Raw genomic sequence first — 27,995 nt, 5'->3', positions numbered from 1 at the left:
AATAATCACTCAATCAGACAGTTCTAGTCTCCTGACTTTTATTAAGATGCCAGGCACAATCTGAGCCTTTCAGAAAGTAACTGCTCAGCAGGAAATTTCAAGATTTCTCTTTGCAACTCATCATCACGTGGTGGCTGTTGGCCAGGGTGACAAAGGACTGTCGGACAGAGACTGCAGAGGATGGGTCTGTCCGTGTTCCTGTGAAGACAACAAAGGACAAAAAAAAATCTGTGTTTCTGAAGTATTAAAACCAACCACTGGGAATGCAGGGGCTTTTTTGCACCTCGTGACCAAATGGGACTGCCAAGCCATCAAGGACAGGGTGCTCTCTGACTCTACTCAAACAAAGCCTATGGCAGAATCTCCACTAAGAGTGTAGGGCTTGTGCCAGGCATCCCAGGGCAGGGCTGTGTGCCTCCCACAGGTGATTCATGAAGCAGGTGTTTTTCTCCATCTTGTAGGCTGTGGGCAAGGAAGCATGCAGATGCAAGCAATGTTTAGAACAGGAGCAGGCACTAGTGAAGTTCAAGCTTTGCCTTTGCCCAGCCTGAAAGAGGATGGGCAGGTGCCCGTTCCCTGGACCAGAAGCCAGACTGAGACTGTGAAAGGCTTGGCACTGAAAAGGAGTCAGGCCCTGCAGTAAAGGTGAACATGACCTGTTGCATGCACAGGACTGGAGGGCTGTGGAACTGCAGGGAAAGTGCCAGGAAAAGGAAATGTATTAACTTGAGGAAAGTATATTTGGTGCAAAATGCCAGAACTGGTCGTAGGACTTGGGACAGGCAACCCTCGTTTTCTGTAACATACCTCCAACTCTGTCATGAGCTGGGTGCTTCAAACCTTCCACTTCAGTTCTCCCTTTCCACTGGGATACAGGAGCTCACCCTTACTTAGCGTTGCTAATCACTTCCTACCCCGAACCTGCAGTCTGGCAAGTTTCTTGACCAAGGGCCCTTGCCTGCACCTCCCTCCCTCTCCATACTCTTCAGGACCATGCCTGTGATGACAAATGAGGTGTTGGGCCCTCACCTCACTCGCACGGGGCACTGTAGCTCATCACTGTAGTTTCTTCTGGAAGACGAGAAAAAAAGTACTGGTGAGATACACTTGCCAAAAACTCACTAAAGCAACCCAGCATTGTGCCTCTGTGTCTCGGAGAGGCGTTCCCTCAGCTTACAGGCCATGACTCCCCTCCGCTGTGACACATGGAACCACTGGTTTGTGTTAAAGACTCTGTGTGCAGCTAGTCCAGGTTCACCCAAGTCATCGGGCTTATGATCTTTTGAAGCCGTAAGTCCCAAACAGCTCCATTACAGTTATGGATTCCTCACTTTCTGAAGCAGTAGCAACCCCTGACACATTTCTAGCTTTTCCTCCCACTAGGGACCCCAGAGAACAGAGGACAAGCTGTTCTCAGTGTCATTCTTCTCAGGGGGCCCTCACTCTTCTAAGCCATCCCCTCACTATGGTCCCTCTGCCTTTGCTGCCTCCCACAAAATGAGTGTACAAAAGCACAGCTCTGAGCTCCTTGCTCCCCTCTTGAGAGAGTTAGACCCTATGTGGATCTACATGCCAGCTTCAAGCTTGCAAGTTCTGGGACCAGAGAAAGAAGGATCTACCATTTTGAAACCCAAGAGGGTAAGTCCATCACTAGAGAGCTTCTAAGGGGCAGTTAGATAAACATGTCAGGGATGGTATTGTCTTAGACTTGACAACTTCAGAAAATCTCTTACCAGTAGTACATTTGGGTGGTTTCTGCAGTACAGCAGCTGAGCTCACCTGGCATGTAGTAATCGTAGACCTTGATATTAGCTGGCTTACGATCCTTCACTCGCATGTCCTGCTGCACCAGCAAAGTGTAGGTGTGAGGCTGTCTAGTCAGCTAAGACCAAGAGATGCAAGGATTACAGCCAGAATCAAAGTCCTGTAAGACAATCCCTTCCACCTGTTCTCACTCAGGCTCCGTGGAGACCTCACCACTGTGACAAATGTGTTCTGCTTTCCACTCCACCTCAGAAATATCTTTTACATCACATCCTGTGGCCATCTCCCATTTTTGGGCACCAAATTTAACTCAGCTCATGAGAGACATCAGACCCACAGCATCAATGTGCATTAGGTATCTAAATGTAGCACCGGTGTTCCCAACCAATCCCACATTCCCATCCAGCTCTGCTCTGAGCTCCTTCATGCATCTTGCCTCAGTGGCTACTTTCTTATACACAGTCCCATTACATCAGCTCTTATTCTCCAGTCTCACGCAACCCTCATCATTAAGCAGACAAATGCAAGGTGTGGATGAACATCTGCTGGATGGTAGTGATTACATGACATGCTGTTGATTGGGTTCCACCTTGTGCTACCTGGCAGCCTGAGCTGAAATCTTTCTCTGTGCTGCCTTTCTGCTCTGTGCTGCAAATGTAACGAAAGCAGCATCTCTGCAAGTCTAATGCATCCACAGGACAATAACCCACTTACTATGAGGCTAGCTTAGCTCAGCTTATTGACAACTGGGGATGAAGAATCACAGAAATGTAGAAGTGCTCCTTGAAAATTCTGAAATTTTTAAATTCATGCTTGTTTCTGATGCTGTTTAGGTATGCATGTAGCTAGAGAAAGGGTGGAGTGGTTGTTAATGTGTTGATTAATGACACTGTGGAGCAAGCACTGCTGCTCAGACAACCATCTGGTTTAATTTTGGGTGATCTTGGCAAACTCCATGAGCAATCTTGGATGCTCCCTACTACATTCAGGCTGCTTAAGGGCTTTCTAAGAATTCAGGCTTGCTTGAATTTACTAGATGGATGCTACTACTACTCCCCAGTCCTGATCAGACAATGTGTATGGACTTTCAACAGTCTCTAAACAGTGCCAACAGATGTAGGCTTAACATCAGAGTTAGCCTCATTTCACTCAAGTGAAGTGGCCCTGTATACAGGCTCTACAGCTGAACTACTGCAGGCTGACACAACACACTTCTGCAGGTCAGCAAATGTGGCTGGTATGCAGAACAGCAGCTCTGGATACTTAAAATACTGGTGGAACCAAGATACAAGAGTAAGCTAAAAGCTATCTGCCAGTCCATAGTCCTTTTAACGATGGTGTTAGCCTAAATTCTACTCACTTCCTCCAGGTAGAGAATGACTCGGTCAGCTTCGCTTTCAACTTTCTTCACTAAAGGCATTTTCTTTAGCTGAAAATAGGGGAAAAAATGTCAGAGTGTCTCTAAAAGAAAGCAGAAATATTCAGGGATATTTGTCCTTGTGAGAGCACGGGCAAAACGTTCACATGCCCAAGGAAGCCCTTGGGATAGGGGAAGGCAACGTGTGGCCTGGAAGAGACTTTGGGAACAAAGATTTCTTGGGAAGAAAAGAACCATGTTTCTCTGCCCACAGGAATGATCATAGTTCTGCATACAATCCTGCATGATGGATATCCATCACTGTTCCCATCCCAGCTGGACACAAACTCGCGGTCTCACCTCTTCCAGTGAACCTGCCACGGGGCTGTATCCAGACAGCAGCTCCACTTGAATCAGGACCATGTTGGTGGACACACGGTTCCCTGTGTAGCTGCAGCAGGAACCCAGGGGACAGCACTAATGTTACTTTCTGAGCCATGATCTCCAGATAATCCAGCCCAGCTTTGGTACTGAGGTGGAGGAATCTGCCTTTCCTTCCAGTGTTTCTCCTGTAAGCATACCTGTTCCTGTACTGTAATAAATCTTTGCGCTTCCCCTGATCTCTCTTTTAATTGTTCTGAGCCAAGGAGAATAAATTCCTTGGAAGACTTCTGGAGTTACCTTCTCTAGGCGTGGCAGGGAATATGACATCCTCTGCTCTCTTGGCAGTTCTGTCCCAAGTCAGGCAGGGGTACAGCAGAGGAGAGTGGTGTGACAGTCAACCAGGAGCAGAGGAGGGAAGACTTAGGAATAAGTGTCAGCAGTCAGTCCCACAGGACCTTCACATCACTAGTGTTTGGAGACCTAATCCTAGAAGGGGGTGAGACCCATAGACCTTGGGAGACCTTGTGGTGACTGGCATGATAATGAGATAGGATTATAGCCTGAGCCATCCCTCTGGGGCCTTGTACCTTTCACCCAGCTGAGGAGAGCATAGTTAAATGAAGGGGGACATCTTAGCACTTGGACCTCATGAGTGAAGGGGAATCCTGGCCATCAAGAGGCTGGTGTGGTGCCAGAAGCCTCTTAGCACAGGGGAGGCAAGGGGCAACTGAGTGTCTCCTACCGAGCATGAATGGTGACAGGGAACTGGGTGGCATTGGGTGCGGTGCACTCTGTCTGCACAGATACGGCAAAGGTGACGTCGCTCCTCAGTGGAGGGATGTGGTACCGCAGAATGGCCTGCCAGGACAGAAAGAAGTTAGTTGGCAGAGAATAGCATTTTTTTTTTGCTGGAGAGTATCCTTGTCTAGTGTTTGGCTGCTGTTTGCTGTCTTGCACTGGTGTAAGAGAAAACTATGTGGCGGAAGCAGAGGTTTTGCTGCTGCACTGCTCCTGATGGTGTTCACTGGACTTCTTGGAGGAGAGGTGCAGCTCTGACTGGGTGGAGATGATCCAGATTTCATTTGGGGAATTGCTATTCCCTTCCTGTTGGATCCCAGCTACTCCTACCAGCCTTGAAGCCCAGATTCTTGCAAGTCACTGCAGCAGTCTGTTTTCAGTGTTGGCTAAGTAGCAAGGTGAGAGGTCCTCTCGCTTTCAGGGCTTTTCCCCAGACAGACCCTTTTCTCCATGGCTGGGCTTACCTGCAGGAAGAGGCACCCATGGCCCTGCACATGCACAGTATAATCTCGGGGAATGGCTGGCAGCTCCACTGTCTGCAGCAGGAGGCGATTGCTGTTGTCTACTCGGATGTTTTGGTTGAAACCCTCAGAGGAGAGAGAAACCTGAAGATCAGGGCCATCCTTGCTGAAGGTCTTGGTTGCATACAGGGCTAAGGCTTCCAGAGCAACCACCGTGTCCTGAGGAAAGACACACACACGGGGCAAAATAGGATCCCTGCTTCCTATGCATTCCTAGTCCTTAGCCTTTCCCTCTCTCATACTGCAGCTACAGCACAATAAGGATTGAGCTTTCCCCCTGAACTTTTAGCATGGGATTAGCTCAGAGGAATACAAATATTTATCTTTTCCCAAATCCCAGGAGCTGTAAATCTGTACATTTTTTTTTCTTTTTTTTCCCTTTTTTTTACTATGGGCTGTGCTAGAAGCCGTTGTCCTCACAAATCATAGCTGACGGAAGGTTCTCTGCTGAAGATGGCTCAAGGGGATTACCTGGGTTGAAGCAAAGCCTCCATAAGGGTTTTGCTGCTTGGTGAGCCAAGACACAATCTGGGATGCCTTTCTGATTTCATCTGAAGACAAACTTGACTTTGAAAGGTGAGCCATGAGGATACTAGATGTCAATTCCACATCAACAGATGGAGCCCGATACCAATATAGGGAGTCTTCTTCCTGTTTGGACTGTTGACTCCAAAATATTTGGTTATCTAGAGGTGGAGTGGGAACACTTATGGAGTGTGTAGCTGTATGTAATGACCTTGGAGTCCTACTCAGCCGCTGTGCCTAGGTACTGAGTGAACATGTACATTGGGACAAGATATGGGTACAGATCTCCCTATTTGCCCCCTATACCCTGCTTTTCCCAGTAAAAACCTAGGCCTGCAGGCTGGGAAGGAGCTCTACAACATCCACGAAGCTCCTCTGGTTTGGAAGACTGGGAGACCAGGACTGTGAGAACATCCATAGAGAAAGTCTGTCTCACAGTATGGATACAGCCTGTGACAGCTTGGCAGACAGAGGCTGTCCAAGCCTTGGGCTCCCCACAGAGCTCTGCCAGTGCCCCCCACTCCTGCCCTCCATTCCCTCGGTCGTTCAGCCCTGGGATCTCCACACAGTTCTGCGAATGGCCCTCTCTCCCGCCCCACAGTCTTTGGTACCTGATATTATGGCGGCCTTATCCAATCTTTGGAGGATTTTCTGCCTGAGGGCCTTATCACCTGCTACCGCAAAGGCATTTGCGGCTAGTGCCAGGCCGTAGAGGTTGGAACTGCCAGTATCAGCATTGACCAGGTCCTTTATACATTTCAGAGCCTTCCACACAACTGGGTCCTAGGAGACAATTGAAAGCACACCGGTTGCTGGCAGGCAGGGTGTGTGGCAGGGAACGCAGCCCTGACGTGTGCAGAGGAGGGTGGAAACAGAGGCAGGACACGTGGGGAGGAAGCCGGTAACCTACCCCTGTGTGCACAAAGGCCGAGGGCCAGCGCGCTGCCCGCCGAGAGGCTGCACGCACAGCCCGTCCCCGCCGCCGATACTCACGGAGCGTGGCATCCCGGAGTGTATGAGAGCCGTGATGATCGCAGAGCTCAGCCCCAGTCCTTCCTCCACTGCACCCTGCAGCCACCGCAAAACAGAGAAGGGGAGGGCTGCCGTGAGAAGGGAGAGGAAGAAGTTTCTCGGTACCTTCTGCTCCCCAAGCAAAAGCCAGTGCAGGCAACAGTGCCGGTCCTATTCCTTCTGCTAAGGAGGTGCCAGGGCTGGTATCTACTCTTGCAGGTCCTGCTTACCAGAGCACTTCTCAGCCACGGTGCCCCAAGCTCCTCTGGGTAGCTGATTCCCTCCCTCTGCTGAACACATTCCCCTTTCCCCTCCCCTGCAAAAGATTTTCAGTAGCAGATTTCAGTGCCAGGGGAAAGTGATGTTCCCACAACCCCGCTGCAAGGTGGCACCTCACTTGGGGGCCAGGACAGTGACAAGGGTATGGACGAGCAAAAGAAAAGGTACCTTTTGCAAGGGGAAGTGAAAGGTACCATTCTCTTCACTTAGAGGATTAATTAATTATCTGAGGTTCTGTCCACCGAACTGCTGCTGGTTCCACTTTGGTGGTACTCTGTGTGTGTCTGTGCATGCACAAGTGCTGTGTTTCTGAGTGTATAGGGCACATGCCTGGCAAGCTGAATCTCACATGAGTGGCTGCCAGCAGTCTCCATTCACCCCATTTCTGACACTCTCTGTACAGGGGGGAACTCAGACTGAAGGAAGAAACGGCAACTCAATAATGGAAAAGGAAGCTAAAGCAGTTTGCCAAAGGACTACCACAGAGCTTGAAACCCCCCCTTTTTTTTTTTAAGGCATGTGGTAGCTTTTGAGATGGGGCTAGGGCAGGGCACTGGTTCAGTTCCCACGCACGTATCATCAAATGCAAACCTCCATCTTTCATAACTTGAAAAACTGCCACCATGACTAAGCACAACCTTGTGCTTGGTGACCTTGGGCACATCAGAGCCTCCCTCCTGCGGTAGCATTCATTTGTTCTTGGCACACAAGTTGGGCCAGAAAGTGAAGGGGCTCTGAGTTACCTAATGAACAGCCAGGACATGTCATACCATTAGACCATTGTTGAAGAGCTTCCCCACACTCCTGAAGCAGCCAGATGGAGTCTGACTTTTAATCAGGGCACTGGCAGCATCCTTTATATTCTGCTCATCTATGTGGATGAAGTTCCGGGCTTGGCTGAAGGTCTTGAGGACAAGGGCAGTAAGCCTAGAGCCAAGGAAGAGAGAAGAAAATCGAATTGAATCAGTCACTGATGCCCATCTCCAGTAGAGGACAGGAGTCTCTGTGTCTTCTGAAGAAATACCAGCAGGCCAGAGCCTCTGGGCAGATGGAAAATTGGAAGTAATGCACATACGTTAGATGCTCTTGAAGCTCAAGCTCAGATCCATTTTCAGCAAGAGAGAAAAAATTCACTGACAATTCAGTGCTTCCCCCAGAGCTCTGCCAATTCCAACAGGGTGCGCTTGTGTGATTTAAAGCCAGGAGGGCTGATATTTAGTGAGCTCACTCAGCCCCTTTCCCAGTCCTGTTTGGGTGCAAAGCACTCTGGAAAACCTGGAAAGAAGGTGTCTTTGCAGCCAAGTTTTCAGAATCAGCCTCAGCTGGGGTGCCCAAGCACAAACAATCAAACAGGGGTACCTCAAGTCAGTTCATTGGCACGGTTCTCTTCCAAAAAAGTCTCAGGAGCAGTTTCTGTTCAAAACTCCACACCTCCAGACGTCCTCAGTTTCCCCAGACCAAAATCCAAGCCAGCTTGAGCCTGACCAGGTCAAGCTGCTGTTCCTCAACTGTGTCTGGATATCTCTGCTTACCATGTGTTCCCTGGCTCACTTCCTTCCCCAAAAGCACTGTATGAGCCATCTGTGTGCTTGTACAGGAGTTGCCGCTGATATCCTGTGGGAAGAGGCTGGGGGCAGTGAAGATGCTCTGTGTCTGTCATGTGCCTCAAGGTAACAACCTGCCCCCCCAATCCTGCTGATCATTATAGAGAGCATTGTCTCTGAGGAATTCAGCAAAGGGCTTCCAGAGGGGTGCCGTGTACCCCTTGTTCAGCTGAGACACAGCGGCCTGATTTACACTGCTGTAATTCCCATGGTGTCAGGCAAGTGGCGCTGCACAAATCCTGTTCAGCACCAAGCCTCTGCTGAGATCCCCACTGCACAACCTACTGTAGTGGACATCACAAGCTTAGTAACCCAACATAAGCAGAAATCCACTCACCGCTTTCCAGATAGCCAATTGCCTTCTGTTTGATTTCTGGAGTCAGTTGTCCTGTTTCTTCAAGGTATCGTGTGATAAAGACATTGGGGGCAAAATGAACCATGTTCTGCTCACCACAGCCACTGGACATCTGGAGGAGCTCATCTATGTTGTCCAGTGCTGTCCCCAAAATGTCGCCTGTAGGACAGAACCACAGCTTTGGGAGCTTTACATATTCTTGCACGTAAAAAATTTCTGGTCTCACCGATTCTCCAGATAACCTGCTAAGACTGGTCTCAGTTCACCTCTGCTTACACTAGGGAGACTTGAATATCTATAGAGCCCTGTAGGAACAGTGACATGGTACTTGTCTATCTTTCCCTTGGCTGGGTGAAATATACATCCATCCAGTCCAGCATCACTCATATAAGAGAGATGGGATGCTTCTCTGGAAGACATAATGGCCCAGTATCACACCTCACTGCACACATTCCCTCTTGTTACTCTGTTTGCTAAAGCAGACATGGTGGCACCAGAGGAAAAGACTCCTGCAGGGAAAAATCTTACTTTTCAAGATCCCCCTAAATCTCACCTAAGAAAGAGATGTGGGCTCTCTCCGACCCAAGGACCACATTCTGTGGCATAGTGAAAGTGATTGTCTCTGAAGCTGAAGTTCCTGCAAACGGCAAAAGCATCAGAAAACAACAAGCAGGAGAGAGATGGCAGACCCACAGGCATCCCCAGGAGATGGTATAAGCAAGGCTGGGGTCACCTCATCAGTTGGTGAAATCAGCATTCAGAAAGGATGACACAGAGATCAGGCCACCCACTGATGAGTGACTGTGATGTGGTTAGGCAGTGGCTTGGTGCTGCCAGGAGCTTGTAGTACTGGGTAGAGCTGAATGGCGTTATCTCTCTATAAAAGCTCCAAAATCCCTGACTTTCCCCTCCCCATGCACCTCCAGACAGTCCTAGAGTTGTTCACACACCACACTGCTTCTCTTTGGTCTCCTTGCTCTGTGCGCATGTACAGCCCCAGTGGCAAGACAGTCCCTGTCTCTGGGGTACCTGCACCTACCTTTAGGGCACAGGAGTGAGGTGTGGGTCTTTTCCTCCAGCAGCCCCTCTGCCTGGTGGAGAAAAGGCTGGTCAGCTCAGTAGGGAGAGCACTAAAATGAGATAGCAGCTGTGCAGCACCCCACCTCCCTGCAAGCTCCTCTTCCACCCTCATGGGCCATGCAAAGGACCTCAACCAGACAGCAGATATGCATGCAGACAGTGAAATTTCACTGGGAAGCAGGTTTCTAAGCTGCTACATGGCCTTTGTCCCCATTGCCCTGCTAGCAAGCAACTCTGATGTCTCTGTCCCATTGAGTGGAGGTGCTCAGCTCGTGCCCCGACCCAACCTACCCTTAGAATCATTCTTTGACCAGCCTCCCTGAGAAACGTGCCTACCTGCCCGGCCAACTCTCCCTTCCCAGAGCCACCCACTGGGCTGTTTTGAGCCTGACCCAGTTCCGCCCTCGCCAGGACCCTGAAGCATACTCTGACCTTCACCAGCAGGTGTTTAACCACTGTGTCCTTCCCTCCAGACTCTGGGACAACAGCTGTACTCTTAGTGCAAACATCTTCCTGCTCCATCACCTCAGCAATGACGGTGAAATTCACCTTCCCTAAAGAACAAAAGATCAAGAGGCCAGCTGGCACATCCATGCCTACGTTTTAGTTTGCTCAGCCTAAAGCTGCTCACTCCTGCTTTGCATAATAGGCCACTCTCCCTTCCAGCCCAGCTCTGCTTTGCTCAAGCGGCTCTGCCGGTGCCTCCCACTCCTGCCCCTCCCTTGTCCCCTTACCTAATTTTGTAGCCTTCACATCCCAGAAAAATGTTTTTGCTGAATCAGGACACAGACAAACAGTGAACCTGACATTTGCATGCACAAATTCAAAATCCCCGGAGTCCATTAGACTAAGCTGGAGCTAGAGGTGAAACAAAAGGGAGTTCGGGTTACAGAGCTGCTGCTGTGTTTTTCCTTTCAGCTCCTTGATACAAAATGTCAGTCAAGCCCAGAAGCCCAGGGTGAGTATGATGATGGCCCTATTGCAATATCTGTGGGACACCAACAGCCCACGGACATCGCAGTCCTGTAGGGTTGAGCTTATGGGGAGGGATAAGCTGGACAGAGATGGCTCTGCATGGAGCTTCGTGAAGAGCTTCCTTGGTGTCTTTTGCCCAATGCCTGAGGAGGCGGCCCCTTGTCTGGGTCTCTATCAGTGAAGTAGTTACCACACATCCTCCTGCCCAAAAACCATCCTAGAGGGAACCACTCACCACCATGCACTGCTTCAGGTAGCTGAAGACTTTGACTTTCAGGGGAAATGACTCTCCCCGGAAGACGGAGTAGGGCAAAGTGGGTTCCACGAAGAAGGGCTTGAAGCTCCGCAGGCTGGTGGTCTCTGAGATTCCCAACCCATGGCTCTCTGAGGTGCAGAAGGTCATGGCTCTCCAGTCTGTGATACTGTCAGGTACTGTGACAGCTAGCTCAGCAGCGCCTGAATCACTGAGGAGAAAACAGAGTGGAAGGGGTTGTCCCCATCCCTGTAAAGATTTCTCTTGGGAAGACAAATGCAGAAGGACTATGAACTGGAAGTGCTTGTGAAGGTGTGGGGACCCCTATGAATTAGGACAGAGGTATAGGAAGGATAGCAAAAAGGTGGGCAAGGAAGAACTGAGAGGCAAATGCAAAATTTGCTTCTGAACAGTGTTGCACCTCAAATTCTTATTTTATGTGGGCACACAGGGCTCCCAGGGGTCCATGTTATACACCCAGCCTGTGCCAGGGAGTACCGTGTGACAATTCCATCACGCTACCACCCAAACTCCCAACCACAGCTTGGCAGTCATTATTATAAGTGTCACTTACAGAACTGCATATACAAAATGGAAGACGGTCCCTGCCCTGAAATGGGCATAATCCAGCCAAATGAGATGGAGAGGTAGAGAACCTATTTTACAGATGGAGAACTTTGGCATGTGGGAGAATTAAGAAAGCTGAGGTGTGTGAGTAAGGGGAGAACAGTGGATGCTGCATAACTTGACTTTAGCAAGGCCTTTGACATAGTCCCCCGTAGTATCCTTGTAGCCACATTAGTGTGGACTGGACAAGCAGATGGTAAGGTGCACAGAAAATTTGCTGGACCATTGGGGACAAAGGATGGTTATTGGTGACACAAAGTCCAACTGGTGACTGTTTACCCATGTCATCCCTCAGGGACTGATACTTGGGCCAATACTGCTTAATGGCTTTATTAATGATCTGGATAATAGGAGAGAGGACATCCTCAGCAAGATTAGCTGACTAATTGCTTACTAAAAGCTGACTTATTGGGGAGGGGTTCCTGATTTGCTGGAGGGAAAGGTTGCTATTAAGATGAACCTTGACAAGCTGGAAAAATGGGCTTGAAAATGGGTAAATTTTGTATCTGGGATGGAATAATACCATGCAACAGTACAGGCTAGGCAGTGACTGTCTAGTAAGCAACTTCGCAGGAAAAGATGTGGGGGTCCTGGTGGATAACAAGTTTAGCATAAGACATCTCATGTGTCCTTACAGGAATGAAGGCCATCTACTTCTGGACTCTATTAAGAAGTCTGCAGCCACAGGGTTGAGAAAAGTTATTTTTCCCCTGTATTCCTCCATTGTGGGACCACATCTGGAGTACTGTGTCCCATTTTTGCCTTCCAGTATAAGAAAGATACTGACATACTTGAATGCATCCAGTGGAGGACTACCAAGATGGTCAGAGGGCTGGGACATTTGATGTACAAGGAATGGCTGAAAGAACTGGAGTTTTCAAACTTAAGAGGGAAAGACTAGGGGGAGATCTTTCAGCTTGCTAAAGCTACCTATTGGGAAGGTGTAGAGACAATGGAACCAGTCTCTTCTGAGGTGCATATTGATAGCATGAAAGGTAACAGACACAAGTTGGAACATGGGCGATTCTGACTTGAGATAAGGAAAAAAATATACCATGAGGATGGTCAAACACTGGAACAGGTGCCCAGATAGTTTGTGGAATCTCCATCCTTGGAGATACAGAGAACTTGACTTCAACCTGATCTAACTGGACCCGCCTTGCACAGGATGTTGAGCTACAGACCTTTGAAGGCCTCTTCCATCCTATAAGAGTCTGTGATTTTAAGTTCCCCAGGACCATTTGGAAAATCTCAAGCAGAGCCAGGAACTGAACCAAACCTCCATTGTCCTTATCCACTTCTTCACACCTCCCTTTTCTTTGTGGGCACAGAAGGCAATAATGCCCTGGCTCTGCTCCTGCCCATTCCCTCTCTGCTGTGGCTGGTAGGAGGTCTGGATCCATGTGGGGCCACAGCCCATAATTACTCACTTGATGGGAACCAGAGTCCAGATGAATGTCTCTGGAAACCAGGTACGTACTGGCCCTGCCTCGCTACCCAGCTCAACGTGCTCTGACTCAGCACGTTCAACAGCAGCATCTGTTTCTGGGTCCAAGTTGTCCAAGTCTGCCAGCTCGCCATAAGCTATTGGGAATACAAGCATTCATTCAAAGGCAGAGCAACTGTGAAATCAGGATAGAGTTCAGCTGGGAAAAGCTCAGCTCTCCATCCCTCCCACTCCCACTCCGATCCCCCTTGTCCTCTCTAAGATGCCTTCAACCTACTTCACTATTGTCTTCCACGAGACAACCCAGGAGACCATGTGGATTCTAGTATGTGTGTGCTCCCCCATGAGGAACTCTACCTGTTCACGCTTTTGCTCTCAGCCCCTGCAGAAAGGCCTAGATATTGCCCAGTGCCAATCCTGGCTCATTCTCTGGTTTCCTGCAAGACCTTTCCTAGTCTTACAAACAGATGTTCCTTCCTGAGACAGCTGCCTCATTTCCCCCCTTGACCATACTATCTTCCTGCCTACCAGCAGAAGCTTCCAAGCAGGGTCTTCCTATGCAGCCACCCCTCTGCCCCTCCAGTGCACTGGACACACGCACACATCAGGACCCTTCCCCTCTTCCTGTGGTGCACATCTCCTGTGCAACCTCCCACTCATCTCTGGAAGCCATCCCCAATTCCTCAGCACACTGCATGTTCAGCTGCCCTTGTGCAGCCTGTATGTTACCCGTGATTTCCAAAGAAACAGGATAAATCGAGATGTACACATGTAGTCGTAGTAGAAAGTGGTCTGGGTGCGGCACTCAATTGGAGACTTGATTTTAAGGCTGGTTAAAAACGTTAGACCTGAATTCTGGAGGAAAGAAGGGGAGGAAAAGAAGGTAGATTTCAGCGGAGGGGGTGGTGTGTCTGAGGGTCTGTCTCTGCCCCACATATCACCCACCCTGTGTTGTTGCACCTCAGCCTGGCCTGTGACTTTATACAGGGAGAGAATGCGGAACCATCCTGTTCCCAAAGGCCGGTCCTGGCCCCTCACACCAGCAGAGGCTCTCTCTAGTCAGGATTGTGGGGTTGACCACTCGCATGTGCATGCCCGTACAACACAGAGTCATTTTTTTGGCACCACAGTTTGCTACCCACCCTAATACAGACTTGTTCTCCTCTTTCACCTGCTATTCCTTTCTACTATTCTTTCCCTCCTCTCCCCAGTCCCCCTTTTCTCCCAGGTGCTTTGCTTTTCCAACCTCCAATTTTCTCTGACTCAGGCTGACGCTCCCCTCTCCTTCCAACCCCTAGAAAGTCTGAGGGTCTCGAGCTTGGGATAAACAGAGAGCTGGGTTCTAGGGATCTGCCTGGTCAATAGGAATTTATCAAGCTGGGAGCATGAAGTGTCAGAGATCTCTTGGTTCAGAAGCTTGGCAAATTCAGAACCTGAAGTTGCCAGCGTTTACAGGAAAGACTATCTGTGAAGCTACCCAGCGCTGACCTGGGATACAAAAGGGCTCAGCTCTGATATTTCAGGTTTTCTGGGAATTAGATTTACCTTCAGAAGTTCATAAACATCCGGCTGGGACACTGCATAAGAGTATCTGTTGTACATGAATGGTGACAATGTTCCTGGTGGAAGGGTGGTCTGAGGGGAACCGATGATTCCTGGGCTCTTGCGGATAGTACAGTAATCACTGTAAGAGTCTGTGAGGGTGCTGGGATGCTCCTGAGAATAGATGAACATATTGTACACCTGCAGACAGAGAATGAAAACAGTACAGGTCAGTGTGAGAGGTGGGAAGTTTTTCATTTCTATCCAGAGATTTTTTGTGACTGCAGAGGCAGAGCTCGGATCCTGCCTGCCATGAAAGCCCAGCCCCAAAGTTTTTTGAGCTTCATGAAGAGCCTCCACAAGTTTTAGATGCAGAGCACCAGAGATGAACACGAACCCCTCTGGGGTACGGCTGCATAGCTGTGACCACTTGTAGCTCATAGATTGTACCTGTGAGCTCAGTGCATACAGTGAGGACCCCTTCCCTGTAAGAGTCATTAGGCAGCTTGTCTGAGTGAAGGCACATCCTGAATTCACCAAAACAGTGTCAAGAGGCAACTCAAGGGTCCTTAGACCCAATGCATCCCAGGTCTAGAGCAGAAATGGGACCCTTCCACTGCCAAGGCACCACTTACAGTCCAGTCTGTGAATGGAAGGACTGTGGTTCATGTGAGCTGGAACAAAGACATGGACCCTAACACACAGTGGGCATTTTTTTTAACATAACTCTCTTTTTCAGAGCACTGTCATGAATTGGTTCAGGAGATGGAATTCTCTTTCCATCTGGTTGCCACTGTGGCAAAGCATTCTAAGTTTAACAACGATGTGACTTTGGGCTGTAGTTGGGGATGACAGTCAGTTATTCTATTAGATCCCTCTGTAGAGACTGGAAATTTTGACTGGTGTTTGATGTTGGCCTTCATTTTTTCTCATTAAGCCATGTCCTGTCCCCATTCAAGTACTTGTTGGTATATCCACTGTGCCTTATTAACCAGTGCCTGCAACCAGATACTCAAAAGGCACCTCTTCAATATTAGCAAGGCTCAGCACTAAAGTGACTCACACTATCCCTGGATAGCTCAGCCTCCGGCCTCAGGAGAAGGACACTCTGGTCTACAGCACGGATGCTACATAGGGAGCCTGGTGCAGCCTGCAAATGAAGACGGACAGCCGATCCTGGGAGAGCCACTGTGTCTGAGAAGCCAAGCTTCACCTGAAACAGCAGAAGAAAGAGGGACTGAAGACATTGACAGAGGAAGGAAAGGGGAGACTGTGTCTACTGGATTCTGCGGGACATCTATTGCCAATTTGCAGTTAATAGCCCTCCAGTCTACCTGCCCCCTTATGTTTTGTGCACTACTTACATGGTTCCTGAAGCACTTGGAGACTTTCAGACTGAAGGTGTCAGCTGCCACTTGTCCCTCAGGAAAGGCAGTGTAAACAAAGAGGGTAGCCATGGGTGAAATGAGGTCAATGGGCAGAGTGACATTGAAAGCCCCACTATACCGACCTGAAGGAAGAAGGAGAAATAGAAAAAGTATAGGAGGAGGCAAGGAAGTCTGTCTCCAAGGATTACAGCAGCAACATGCTCATCCTCTATAATACTTCTGTACAGTTACTTGGATAAAAACTATTCTGCCTTGCTTCTGGGGAGGCCACAGCTAGACCAGGATGTAGGTTAGTGCCATTTTGTAGCCGTGACCTTACATCATGAGGGATCTTGGAAACAGTGTGCACTTGGAAGAGAAATGACTTTCCACTTGAGTCCAGCAAAAAGATTCTGTGAGTTTTCTTGGAGGTCTCCGGTAATTCCTGCTTGGCAGATAAACTCTGACAATTTAATCGTTTGATCAGAAAAAAAAATAGGGAAATTAAAAGACAGAAGAGAGATAGCATATTTGCCATTTCCTCTTGATTTTTTGTGCCAGCTCTGTTGTTTCCTGTTGGTCTCAGATCTCTTTTCTCTCCTTCCCCATTTAGGCTGGAAGGGCTTTCCTGTTGAGTCCTTAATCTGTTGCTGGTATTTAGATGCTCTTACCTAATGGTGGGTCAAGAAGTACTGTTGTTTGGCCATGATGCACAAGGGATCCTCTGGCCAAAACCTAAAGGGTAATGAACAGAGCAAAGGGTTGATAGTGCCTCGGCTCCATGTTTCTGGGCCAGCAAAGGCCCTGTGCTGACACAGACCTGTCGCAAAGCTGACCTCGTTGCTGGCACTGCCCTGCACTCACCAGGTGGTAGAAGTCTGCTCTGGCAGCCCCGTCCCCCAGCTCTGTGGCTAGGATGTGATAGTGCACAGTGACCTGCTGCACGTCCCTGCAGGGCAGCATTGCCTGCACTGGCTGGATCCTCACAGAGCTGCGGCTGGAAGAGTAGAAGGCCCTCAGTGTGAGGGATGCAGTGCCATAAGACACCCTCACATTTCGATCGCTTAAGTCCTCCGGCTGGGTCTTTGCCTGTGGCACAGAAAAGGTGGCTCGGTGTCTGAAGATTTCTTGCAGCTCTCCCCATGCCAAAACCAAGACTGACTGGACAGTGGGCTCTGAGCTCTCCTAGAATGAAGTGTCTGTTTCCACCTAAGCCAAGCTCAGTCAGCCCCTTTCTTGGCATTGCCTGCTCCACCACGCTCTGGGATAACTAGCGCCTAAACAGGAGGCAGGGAGCTGTATACTACTAGGGCTTGGGATAGAGCCTGAACTTCTGCAATGCTGCTGCTACCCCAGGAGCAAGCCAGATCGTTAGACTGTGTAAAGTGGCTTATTATTCCCTGGATCAAACCACCAAACCCTTTGCTTCTGTCTGGCACGTGTGGGGAAAGTGTCAGCATGGATCTGCCCTGATAATGTATTTCACTGTTCAGTGTTATTCCACTTGCACACTGTATTTCTTTTAGCACTTTCCCTGATCCATAGGGTAGAGGTGGCAGGGAACAACTGAAGATCAATAGCCTTGCTCATCTTTGACCTATGACCTATCTGCACTGAGACTATGATATTAACATCTTGTGGACTTCCAGCAAGGTCAAGATCCATCATCTAAGAAACTGTATGCACTCTGATAAAGAGACAGGGCTTGCCTCAAAGTGCCTTGACCTTGAAGTTTAGATAGGACAGGTATTAGAAACCTACCCCTACAACCAGACAAGAGAGCTTTCCTTGTTCATGGGAAAGCAGATGCAAACTTTTCTTCTGTCAATTCCCTCTTGGTGGCATCCCTATTTATCTCCTTACATCCTGGTTACCTGCTCTGTTCCAGATTGGCTTGCAGCAACTGGTTCCTTACTAGCCTTCCTTCTTTCTCTCCTACGTTTTCTGCTTCTTATATCCCAGGTTTCTCCTCAATCTTATGCTATGAGGAAATACAATGCAAACTGGTCACTGATGTTTTCTTCTCCACATGTATTTTCAGATGCTTCTTCCCTAGTTTCCTTTCTATCTTCCTGTTCCATACCATGTGGGAGTTTTTCCTTTGCTCTCTGTCCCTGCCCAGCCCCACAAAGCCCTTTCCACCTCAGACAAAGGTGCTACGTAGGTAGACCTCAGTCACAACTTCATGGGGCCTCTGTCCACTGTCCCATCTCTCATCATGTCTCCTGACTGCTCGGGGACTGTGTGTGGCACCAGGGGCCAGAACGTTGGCTCTGCTATGGGCTATTCCTCTTGCCCTAGATCGGTCATTTCACTGCTCCATGCCTCCATCTCCCTGGCTGTACCGAGTCAATGACACAGACTATAGCTCTGAGGGATGCATTTCTTAGCGCTAGCTAAATCCAATGTAATTATTTGGCGTAACCTGTAGTAGAACTTTACTGCTGTTGTCCCATGCTGACGTCTCTAAGGTGAAAGAGGCCATCCCACTGTCATCCGTGAAGTAGGTCTTGGTCTGCTTCCTGCTACCGTAGGACACTGTAAGAATCACCTCCTTGTTCTTCAAGTGTGTCCCATTGGCACTTTTGAGTTCCAGCTGTAACGATGCAGAGAACAGTCAGAGAATTGGAGGCCTCAGGATTGAAAATCTCCCTCCCAGTAGAAGTCCCAGTTCCCCTCTCTGCAAACGGACTCTCAGTGTGAACTCTAACTCCTCCACTCCTCCCCATTTATGCAGCAGCCATCTCATCTGGCAAAGCCATGTGCCTATCCTGTGGTCACACCTTTGGATTACCTCTTGGTAGAGATGTCAAAGGAGAGGCTGGGACAGAGGACTGTGCTAGCAGCTTTAGGCAGCTCAGAGCAAAGGGACCCCTCAGTACTTCTGCATCCGCTGTCCCCTTAGGCCCAGCTGCTGGGCTTTCCATGTTTCTGCCCTGTTCACTTACATTTCCATAGTAGGGAGCTCCTTGCTGATAGTAGTAGCTTGTCCCCCAGAATTGGAGAGTTGTGATATCAAAAGTGACCTTGCAGTTTTCAGTGGTGTTGAACTCCACCCCTAGGAAAGAGAGGAGGTGCATGCAGGTGAGTATCATGCATCTGAGCAAAGGCAGCAAGATTGGACAGACTGAGGTAAGGGATGGACTATCATTCACAGGAGATTGTAGTTTCTCCATGTATCTTCAGGAGTCATTTTACACACACACACTTGGCAATAGGGCCTCCTACATTCTGACCTGCTAGAATGACAGCAATCTACCAGGAGGTCTCTGTCCGACAGTTCTCAAATGCTCTTTCTGACTTTGTTTAAGATGGTCCTACTCATAATTATCCACTTCCATTCTCCTCCCATTCTCACAGCAAAGTCACCAGAAGGCAACATTTTTTCTTGCCTTCACCACGTTAGTTTACAGTCTGCTGTCTTGTCATCTGGTGCCCATCTGAAATCACTGCAGTTGTTTGCTAAGTGAATGTGCTTTCAGCAAAGGCTGCAAAACATTTTCTTGTAAGGAAGAGTTTGTAAAATTTTGTAAGAGAGGAAACCTTACAGGATGGGATATTTAACAGTAGCTCTGGACAAGTAGCCTCATCTCCCTTTCTGGGATGTGGAGATAAATCTGATGAGGAGCTATTAGCAGTACACAGTCAGGGCCTTGGTTACACCGGTTGCTCTGAGTATCTCCTCATTCCAATGGACTTTCCTAAAGTATGATTTAAGAATAAAAGAACATGGCCTGGCCCACCTCTGTGCACGTTTTTACTATGACTAGAAGATGAGAAAAAGCAGGTCTTGCCCATCTTTGCCAAACCAAGGTGACTGTCAGAGCTGGACTGGCCACAACAGCTTGTGGAGAAGCAAGTATACTGGTAAAGCCCATCCTGGAACTGGGAGAACTCACATGTCCTTTGTGAGTCAGACCCGGGTGGTATGGTACACGAGAACATCCATGCTGCCATGGAGCTCCCAGGGAAGACACAACCCTCTGAACACTTGACCCCATGGGAGCTAATGCAGAAAGCTCCAGCAGTTTGATGGGAAGACACAAGGATCCATAAGGAGTCTTACAGATGAAAACCCAAAGACAAGCATGTTGTATGAGTGTAAAGTAAAAGATTTTCCATGAAGTGTAGAATCAGTTTTTGCTACCTGTTCCACTTTCTTTCAGAAAAGCCACAGCTTCCAGGTTGAAATCATAACTGTCACCACGCTTCTGGTGGTAGAACTTAATATTCACCTCAGTGGCAAAGCAGCCGTCCTCGTTTGTCTGGGGATATGAAATTGTATCTGTTAATCAATCATGAATGCACTAATCCCTTCTGTGGTGCAGATCAAACCCAAGGCCCAGAAGTCTAAAAGTACATGACTAAGACACTTGAGTTAAAGGAGCAACTCCCATACTGGCATGAAATGTACTTCTTTTCTGTGGAGCAGTGTTTAATAGAGATGCTCTTTCACGCGTGTCTCATCTTTACACACTCACTCATGTGCCAGTAGCAAACATGAGTTGTCATTTCTCCCTGACAACATGATTTCTTCTGCTAGGACAGGATTTATCTTTAAGATATGTGCTGGGTTACTTAAAAATACGTAAACAAATATAGATACATTCATTCAACCCTAGAGATGAATGAGTAAAGTCTGTGCTGAATGGCAATTGCTTGCTTAGATGCAAGACACAATTTCTGTGTCTCCAAAACAACTGTTTCTGGGAAACAGTACATAGGTGTTTACACCAGATTAAAAGGTGTTGCTAAAAAGCATCCAGTGGAAGTGAATTGATGTGGACAGTGTTTGTATTTTTTATTGCCCTGTTGCAATACCTGTTTTGTAGGCAAATCTGCAATAGTTAGCTTGCCTACAGATGCTTCTTCCTTTGAGTGAATCTAAGTGCAGTCAGAGACATCACTGAGAGGGGCTAAGATTGCTACACTGGGGAGTTAAGGACATATCAGTCATTCATCCCCAAGCAAAGAGCATGCTACTTCAATAGCTGATGTCTCCCACACCTTCCTTTAGTATTCTTCCTCTCTTTGCCCCTGTTCTTGTCTTTTGCAAGAGGAGTGGATGTCCCATGTGCTCACCTCGCCAGTGTAATCCTTACAAATACTGCGCTTGGCTTTGGAAGACTTCCGATTATAGTGGATATGTTTACGGCATACCACAGCCTTCACACTACCTTGGACTGGTTTCCCATACGTGTACCTGGCAAACATAGCAGAGAAGACTTACGTACACTCACATATGGAAACACAGGCTCAGCTATACAACCCAGCAGCCTCCAGTATCTTCATGGTTCATGAGCTCAGCCAAGAAGTTAAAATGACTTCATCAAATTGAGACAGAAGGCAATGGTGGGTAAGTTCTCTCCAAGTCAATGCTAGTCCCACCAGGCAGTGCTAGGGGACATTGTGCTGGCCACAAGTTGAGTCATTATTCCTTCCACACTGGCACTAATCAATGCAGCAAAGGTACTGTATTACAGGACACATGCCCCACTGATGGGATCCACTGCCACACTTTCAAACTCACAGAGAAAGAAGTAGGGAGAGAGAATATGGAGAAAGGTGAGAGTCCAGGAGAATTCCTTAGCAAAGGATGCCAGGGTACCAGACTTTGGAGTGGGGGTAGGGTTGGCAGAGACCATTTTGAGCTCAGTTATGGATAGCTGTGCAGTTTCCAAACCAGTAAGAATGCACCTTCTGCCATGATAAGTCAGCTCACATGCCACAGACGTGGAGATGGAAGTTCTCCTCCAAGATGGTGACCACCTGAGGCATCTGGATGGAGACACTGAACTTGGGCAGCACTGTGTGAAAGCAAGAGAAATATAATTCAGCAAGAAGAGGAAGTGCTTATTTGTTCCAATCCTTCTCAAATGGTTGTTCACAGAAAAGCAATCTCTCCTTTCATTCCCTGACTACCAGCACAGGGCCTGGTAGCAATGCACCAGCAGCCCGGCCAGGAGAGTGTGGTGGGAGTAGACAGCCTTAGTCTCCTCCCCAGAGCACAACTGTGGGACAGTGCCTCAGTCCATCCTCAGGACATGGGGGAGGAGAAAGCCAGTGGACCTGAGTGAAAGTCATTGATTATTCTTACTGGCAGGCAGCTGGACATCTCAGGTGCTAGCACAACTAGCACAGCTGTTCACAGCTGCATGGCCCATTCAACTCCATGTGAGAGATGAGGGCTGGAGGCAATACATCTTTCTCTGCTACCGTCAGCTTCCTGAGACTCTTACCATACTCCTCTACCCTGAAGGTATGTGTGCGGTCATGCATTTTGATGGTGTACTCTCCAACCGGTGCTTCTGCAGCCAGAGGGAAGGACAGATCCACAATGCCTCCCACAGGTGTAACATTCAGCCACTGTGCAATTCGGTTCCCTTTGGGGTCCTGCATAGGCAGTAGTAGAGAGTAGTTATTTCCCAGTGCAAAAAAAGACTCTTTTGCAGGATGTCCAAGCTACCACAGCATGGTCTGAGCACATATTCTCTTGTCCTGAGAGCCCAGGTCTATGACACACCTACAGTGCTCAGGTGAGTACGAGCTCGAAGAGGATAGGGCTTTTCTCTCTGTCTCATTGACAAAGTCAATCTATCATATTATTGCTCTCTGGTGGCACCGCCATCTCACTGACTGCTGCAAAACTGTGGTTTACTGCCTGCCTGTCTCACTAAGAGATAGAGGTGGTCCCTCTTAGAGACCCCTTTGGTGATCGGAGCTGGCATAGCCCCCAGGTGACTGTGGAGAGGGTCAATCCTGACAGCACATGCTGCCTAAGGCATGAGCTCCTTGGGAGTGATTACTGGGGAGTCTGATGTCTTGAATCCCCAGGAAAGTATGGGGAAATGAGTCCAGGACTTCATGCAGGGGACCAGGAGGCCCAGTATAGAAAGGAGGATGTAAAGACCTGGGACGCAAGGACATTTGGAGGCTTTGTTGACTGTCACGGTCAGTCCATGATGGACAGTGTTCTCCCACTGCTGATTCTTGGGAGGGCAAGATGCAGAACCCTGGCTATGGTCACACTGCCCAGCCAGGAAGGACTTAGCAATGAGTTGATGGGTGCTTTATAAACACATGGAAAAAGTGGGAATTGTTGTTTGAAAGGGTGAAGCTGGATCAGAGTACTACATTTGTATAAACTGGCATAAAGTATTACATGGGTGTCTCAGAAACCATGTGGTTATGTATTGATTGCTTGGTGGGTATGGCATGCAAATGTGCATTAGCTACTGCCAATTGCTAGTTGGAACTGTGGCCTCTCTGCACAGGTTATTATAAAGTCCCCACCGCTTTCAGGTATCTTTCCTCAGCTCAGGCGATTGCTGTCCATAATTTACCTATAATATTGAAACTAAACTAACAGATTTTAAGACAATATCCTGAAAGCTGCTTTAGGAATTTTCTCTACCTGTGTAGCCACAACACTAACTGGTCAAACTTTTATTTTCTGTATGTTAAATATAACAGTCTCCTTAAAGAAACTTGAGGATTTTCACAAATCTTCAATACACAGGCTAGAGGGACTAAAAGTCGTGTGACCACTCTAGAAATGTTTGCTGGACTGGTTTTCAGTGGCATCAATCATTTAGTGCAGGGACCCCTGTGTGATCGGTATCATGACACTTGCACTGCCAAACCTGTGTGGATACTAAAGGAAGGAAGGGCAAGTAGTCGAGGACTGTTCCCATTCATTCTGAGGTAACTGGCTTTCTGCATCCACATTTCCCCACCATCATCTCCAAACCTGTGTCTTCCCCAAGGTGAGAAGAGATCACCACTTTCAATAAAGTAGGTGCTTTACCTTCAGTTCCACCAGGCGGTGCTGTGGGGAGGAAATAACAGTTACTGGTGGGATGCTCTCAGGTACGTGACCGTCCACCTCCCTAGTGTTTTTTATCCCTCATCCATCCATGAGTCTTCCCTAAGCAATTCCCAGGGCCCGTGACCCAACATCACGAGTAGCTCCTGCGTTGCAGGTGGTGCCCAATGCTACTTGTAAGCACCGAAAGCAACACTGAGACTAGCTGTCCACAGAAGGATCACCTAGCTGGGCCAAGCACTGATCCAGAAGTCATGGAGGCAGCCCATAGCATTTTCAGATTTATTGAGGTTTCTCCCCTCTTGACTTACCATTTCACTGCTGGCAATAAAGTTCTGATCCAAGGTTACAATTCGCAACTTGACTATAGAGCAAAAGAAAAACAGGACTGGCTGAAATGAAATCAAGTCTGTTAATAATAATAAGAATGGATGGCTAAGAAAGACGTGCCCATGTGCTTCACTAAGAGGGTGTGGGCAGCAGCTAGAGCTATCCACTGCTGGGCCTATGCTCAAAGCCCTCCTACGAGCTGGCAGCCTGCTAGAAAAAAAGTGGTAGGAGAGGCTGTGTGGGGTTTCTGGGAAGGCTGGCTGTGCTGGTGAGAAACAGCATTTTTCTGGACGTTCGACCTGCGGTGGGGCACTCAGTCTTGCCTGTGGAAAGGGTGAAGAGGCATGGGGAAAACAGCTGTACCCTGTGGTGATATGTGCTCTGCTGGGGCAGTGATGGGACTTGCAGGACCGTGATCCTCATCTGAGGGAGACTGTGGGAGAGAGAGGGATTTAGGGCACTGACAGACTACTGTGGCTTTGGCTGGAGCAATCATGAATACAACACCATGGCACCTGAACATTTTCTCATGCATCAGCCAAAACACACAAGCCCTGTTCACGCTGGCATGCTGTCTGAGTATGGCTGTACTGGGGAAAACACAAGCCATGCTGACGTAGGAGAGAGGTATCCCCAAACCCCTCAAAGCAGGAACAGTCTAGAAGGGAGATGAAGCCTGTAACCCATCTCCTTTGCAGAGCAGGGCCCACTCCAAGCTCTAGAGGTGACCCCATATTTTGTGGCCTGAGGACCACTCTTTCTCTCACAAGACATGGCATTCTGTCCATACCAATCTGCCCAGGTTTGTACACAGGTTTGTCTGTCTGGATAAAAGTCTTCTTGTCTGCGTGCTTGATTAGGACTTTCTGTTTCTTCTGATACTCTGAATTGGCTTCCAGGACTGTGATCCCAATAAAAGCCACTTCATCGGCGTTTCCAACTGGAGGAGGGACCTGCAGGCATAGTTGTAACCATCACTCAGGGAGGATCCCATTCATGGATCCCCAGGCTTTTGGAATGACGATTATGATACTGCTTTTATATTGCTCCAGTTCTTCTTGCCCTGGAAGACCTCACAGTACTTTTCAGAATATTTTCTAGAGGAGTAAAATATCAGTGGGGCTACACAGCAGGAAGGACACTGGCAGACCTATACAGGCTGAAGCAGAAGATTCAGTGTTCCATTAAGATGTCCCCAGGGGAAGACGCAATTCTTTGCCTTCCTGCTCAGCAAGAGCAAAACTCATGTGCTATCCACCCACTGACAACCCTGGAAAATATATTCCTCACCTGGAAGCTTGTGCAATGAAAGAAGGTGAGCTGAGAGATGGACTGAGTGATCAGAGTTTCATTCCCAGCTCTGCTTTGCAAGGTTACTGTCACATGGATCGGGACTTCTTGCTTTCTGCTGAGTTGGAGGCACACTGTCTCTGACAAGGGGTAGTAGAGCTGAGATGGTATTGCCACGGCATAATTCCTATTTAAAAAAAAAAAAAAAGTCAGGTGAAACTGATTTTCTAAGAGGACAGGTTTTGACATAGGATTTGGGTACTTCCTAATAAGACTTCTGGTCTCTTCATTCCACTGTGACGATGCCAGTGGGACAAGATCACACCGCTCTTTTCATTTATTGGTACTGCAGCCATTAACACTGAGTCTGCACTGCACTACATGCTGCATGCACATGTAAAAAGATAAAGTCACTGCTTCCAAAACTGAAAGTCAAAATAAGGTAGAGGGATCTCCCCACATCACCCAAGGGATCAGCAGCAGAGCTTGGCTACATTGCAGGTTTCCTGAGACTTCAGCCTTTTCACTGAACCACACCACGTATCACCATCAGTTTGCTTGGTTGGTTATCTGCTTTCTGTCCTATCAGCTACCCTTGAGCTGATACCAATGCCAAGCATAGGAGACCCAGTGTCCCGACTTTGTGTCCCAGACACAGTCCCATGAGCACCTTCTCTTTAGCTCCTGACACTCCTGTCCTCCTTGCCAGATCTCACATCTCCATGGCTACTTTCATAGCTGTGCCCATGGATAACACCAAGAAGCTGTTCATACTGGGTTTTTTTCATCTTATACTGCACTGCAGCAACTAGGACCAAAGAAAAGCCAACATTCAAGCAGGTTTGAAAACTCTTATCACTGACTCCTGTTTACTGCCTCTGGACAGGTTCAGCCAGCGGCATGTTTTGCAGCAGCAGGAGGGCAGGGCCTGGAAAGATCAGGACAGCTGGAGGCAAGGACATGACCTGCTGGCAGTTCTTAGCTGGAGCTCAGCACCCTGGCAAGAGGGAGTCAAAGTCCTGCTGACCAGAAGCCTTGAGTGCTTTCACACTTGAGTGCCATCAAGCTGTCTTGAGCAGCTTGTCTGCTGCTAATAGTAGGGGATCTGATAAAAGATGCCAATGGCATTTTGATTTTCCTACTTAAGGATGAGATGAGCACTAAAGACTCACTGCCTGAACCTCCCATACCTCCCTTGCTCCTAATGACCCTTTCCTCTGGAACATTTTCTTACACACCTTTGCCAATTCATCCCTTGCCCTTGCCTTCTTGAGCTATAAAAGTACAAGACAGCATCTCTGAGGCTGTCGTTCGAGGATCCCAAGAGCCGGGTTGGATTACTTTCTCACGAATCTACAAAACACATCGGCGTATAGGCAGGACAGCAGACAGCCGACTGAAGCAAGCAGTATTTCCATAAAGCAAAGCTTCATGCTGAAGGTAACAGTGGGAAACAGGTAGCAGTAAAGCATCATCTGAGCAGGAGCTGTGTCAGCCTGTGGAACATGTCCTAGAGGATGAGGCTGTACTCCCTCTGGAAAAGATTTTTAAACCTAGACTTGTGCATGCCACACCACACATGGCAGGAGGGAACCCAGCTACAACCCACTGACATATTTCCCACTGTAACATCTACTGTTTGAGCACAGCCCTATTTCTGTTTGCACTTATGCCATGGCTGCAAAAGCAAAGGCCTTCAAAAGGCAAGAGCAAGTTCACAAACCAGTATATCACAGCAGTGCCTGCTGGAACAGGAGTTGCATTCCTGATAAAGTATATGAAGAGAAGCAGTGCTGGGAATTGTCCTTGCCAGAGGTTTCTTAGAAAGTCTGAGGGAGCAGCTGGCCAGCTAAGCCAGAATGAACACATAGTTTTACAAAGAGCATCCCTATTAGATACTTTGGGCTCATGTTTGCCCAGTTTGTAAAGGTACCCAGCTTTGTCCGCTAAAGATTTAAATCGTGACCTATGACTCTGGGGAGAAAAGCATAGCCCAAAAGGAAATATATTCTGGAGCGCAGTAGGAGACTTGAGATGTTGGCAAGTCAAAACTAAACACATGCAGAAAGCTGGCAGAGTTGCTCTGCCTGAGTCCTTGCAGAAATACATGTTCTGCATCAAAGGCACTAAAGGGAGAGCCCAGTAGTGGGGAGAGTGTCGGGGGGACGGTGCATGAGAACCAAGTGAAACCTTGGGTATATGAGAAATCACGCCTCTCTGGAAAAACACTCCTGGTCTTACGACTTCTGTCCTGTTTCTGTCACACCGCCACCCCCCCAGGATTCCCACAGACCAGCGCACGTAGGCGAAGCAGCTGAGGATCTTACAGCATTGCAGGCGTTCCGGCCGCGCTAGGCAGGAGAAGGATGCTGCCCCACAGGAAAGCGATGCTCCACATAGCTGATTGCAGGTGGAATCCCTCCACGGAAATGTGAGCCTTTCCTCTGTTCCTCCTTCGCCTCTGCTTCTGCCGCTTTCCTTCTGCCCTCTCTCCCTCATCCAGAGCTGAAGGACGATGCAGCTCCTGCCCTGACAGGGTGTCCGTCTCTCTTTTGGCTTCGAAACCAAGAAAGTGGAAATCATGCTGCGCATGGCTGGGGCTGGGATGTGGGCGGGTGGCAGGGGTGGAGACAGTGTTTATTGCCTACACACCAAAGGCAC

General features: G+C 48.5%; 1 protein-coding gene across 5 annotated transcripts; it reads right to left on the bottom strand.

Annotated features, from left to right (window-relative positions):
• Window positions 1–21: 21 nt before the first annotated feature.
• LOC142088254 (alpha-2-macroglobulin-like protein 1) lies at window positions 22–27,869 on the bottom strand. 5 transcript variants are annotated; one of them, XM_075163416.1, is made up of 36 exons: window positions 27,662–27,864; window positions 25,335–25,521; window positions 24,835–24,997; window positions 24,026–24,078; window positions 23,697–23,717; window positions 22,129–22,282; window positions 21,612–21,696; window positions 20,972–21,092; window positions 20,037–20,154; window positions 18,838–18,947; window positions 18,315–18,485; window positions 16,754–16,978; window positions 16,561–16,624; window positions 15,887–16,032; window positions 15,586–15,735; window positions 14,526–14,723; window positions 13,748–13,835; window positions 12,964–13,117; window positions 10,889–11,117; window positions 10,413–10,536; window positions 10,111–10,232; window positions 9,638–9,689; window positions 9,152–9,235; window positions 8,581–8,757; window positions 8,172–8,253; window positions 7,410–7,566; window positions 6,343–6,417; window positions 5,961–6,132; window positions 5,296–5,510; window positions 4,768–4,983; window positions 4,248–4,363; window positions 3,482–3,572; window positions 3,125–3,193; window positions 1,780–1,882; window positions 1,030–1,071; window positions 22–198 (listed from the first exon to the last, which is right to left on the bottom strand). In XM_075163416.1, the coding sequence occupies exons 1-35, from the start codon at window positions 27,730–27,732 to the stop codon at window positions 1,031–1,033; spliced, it is 4,404 nt and encodes a 1,467-aa protein (XP_075019517.1). In that variant the 5' UTR covers window positions 27,733–27,864; the 3' UTR covers window positions 22–198; window position 1,030. The 5 variants fall into 5 exon arrangements, 3 of the variants coding, with proteins under 3 accessions (XP_075019517.1, XP_075019532.1, XP_075019525.1); XR_012675801.1 differs by lacking the exons at window positions 22–198; window positions 1,030–1,071; window positions 1,780–1,882; window positions 3,125–3,193 and adding an exon at window positions 3,803–3,991 and having other exon boundaries at window positions 3,530–3,702; window positions 27,662–27,869; XR_012675806.1 differs by lacking the exons at window positions 22–198; window positions 1,030–1,071; window positions 1,780–1,882; window positions 3,125–3,193 and adding an exon at window positions 3,803–3,991 and having other exon boundaries at window positions 3,530–3,690; window positions 27,662–27,869.
• Window positions 27,870–27,995: the final 126 nt, after the last annotated feature.

This window comes from Calonectris borealis, chromosome 1 (genome assembly GCF_964195595.1).
Source record: "Calonectris borealis chromosome 1, bCalBor7.hap1.2, whole genome shotgun sequence".
Classification (NCBI taxonomy): Eukaryota; Metazoa; Chordata; class Aves; order Procellariiformes; family Procellariidae; genus Calonectris; species Calonectris borealis.
Note: the sequence above shows the minus strand (reverse complement) of the source record. Positions and strands in the feature narration are given on the sequence as shown.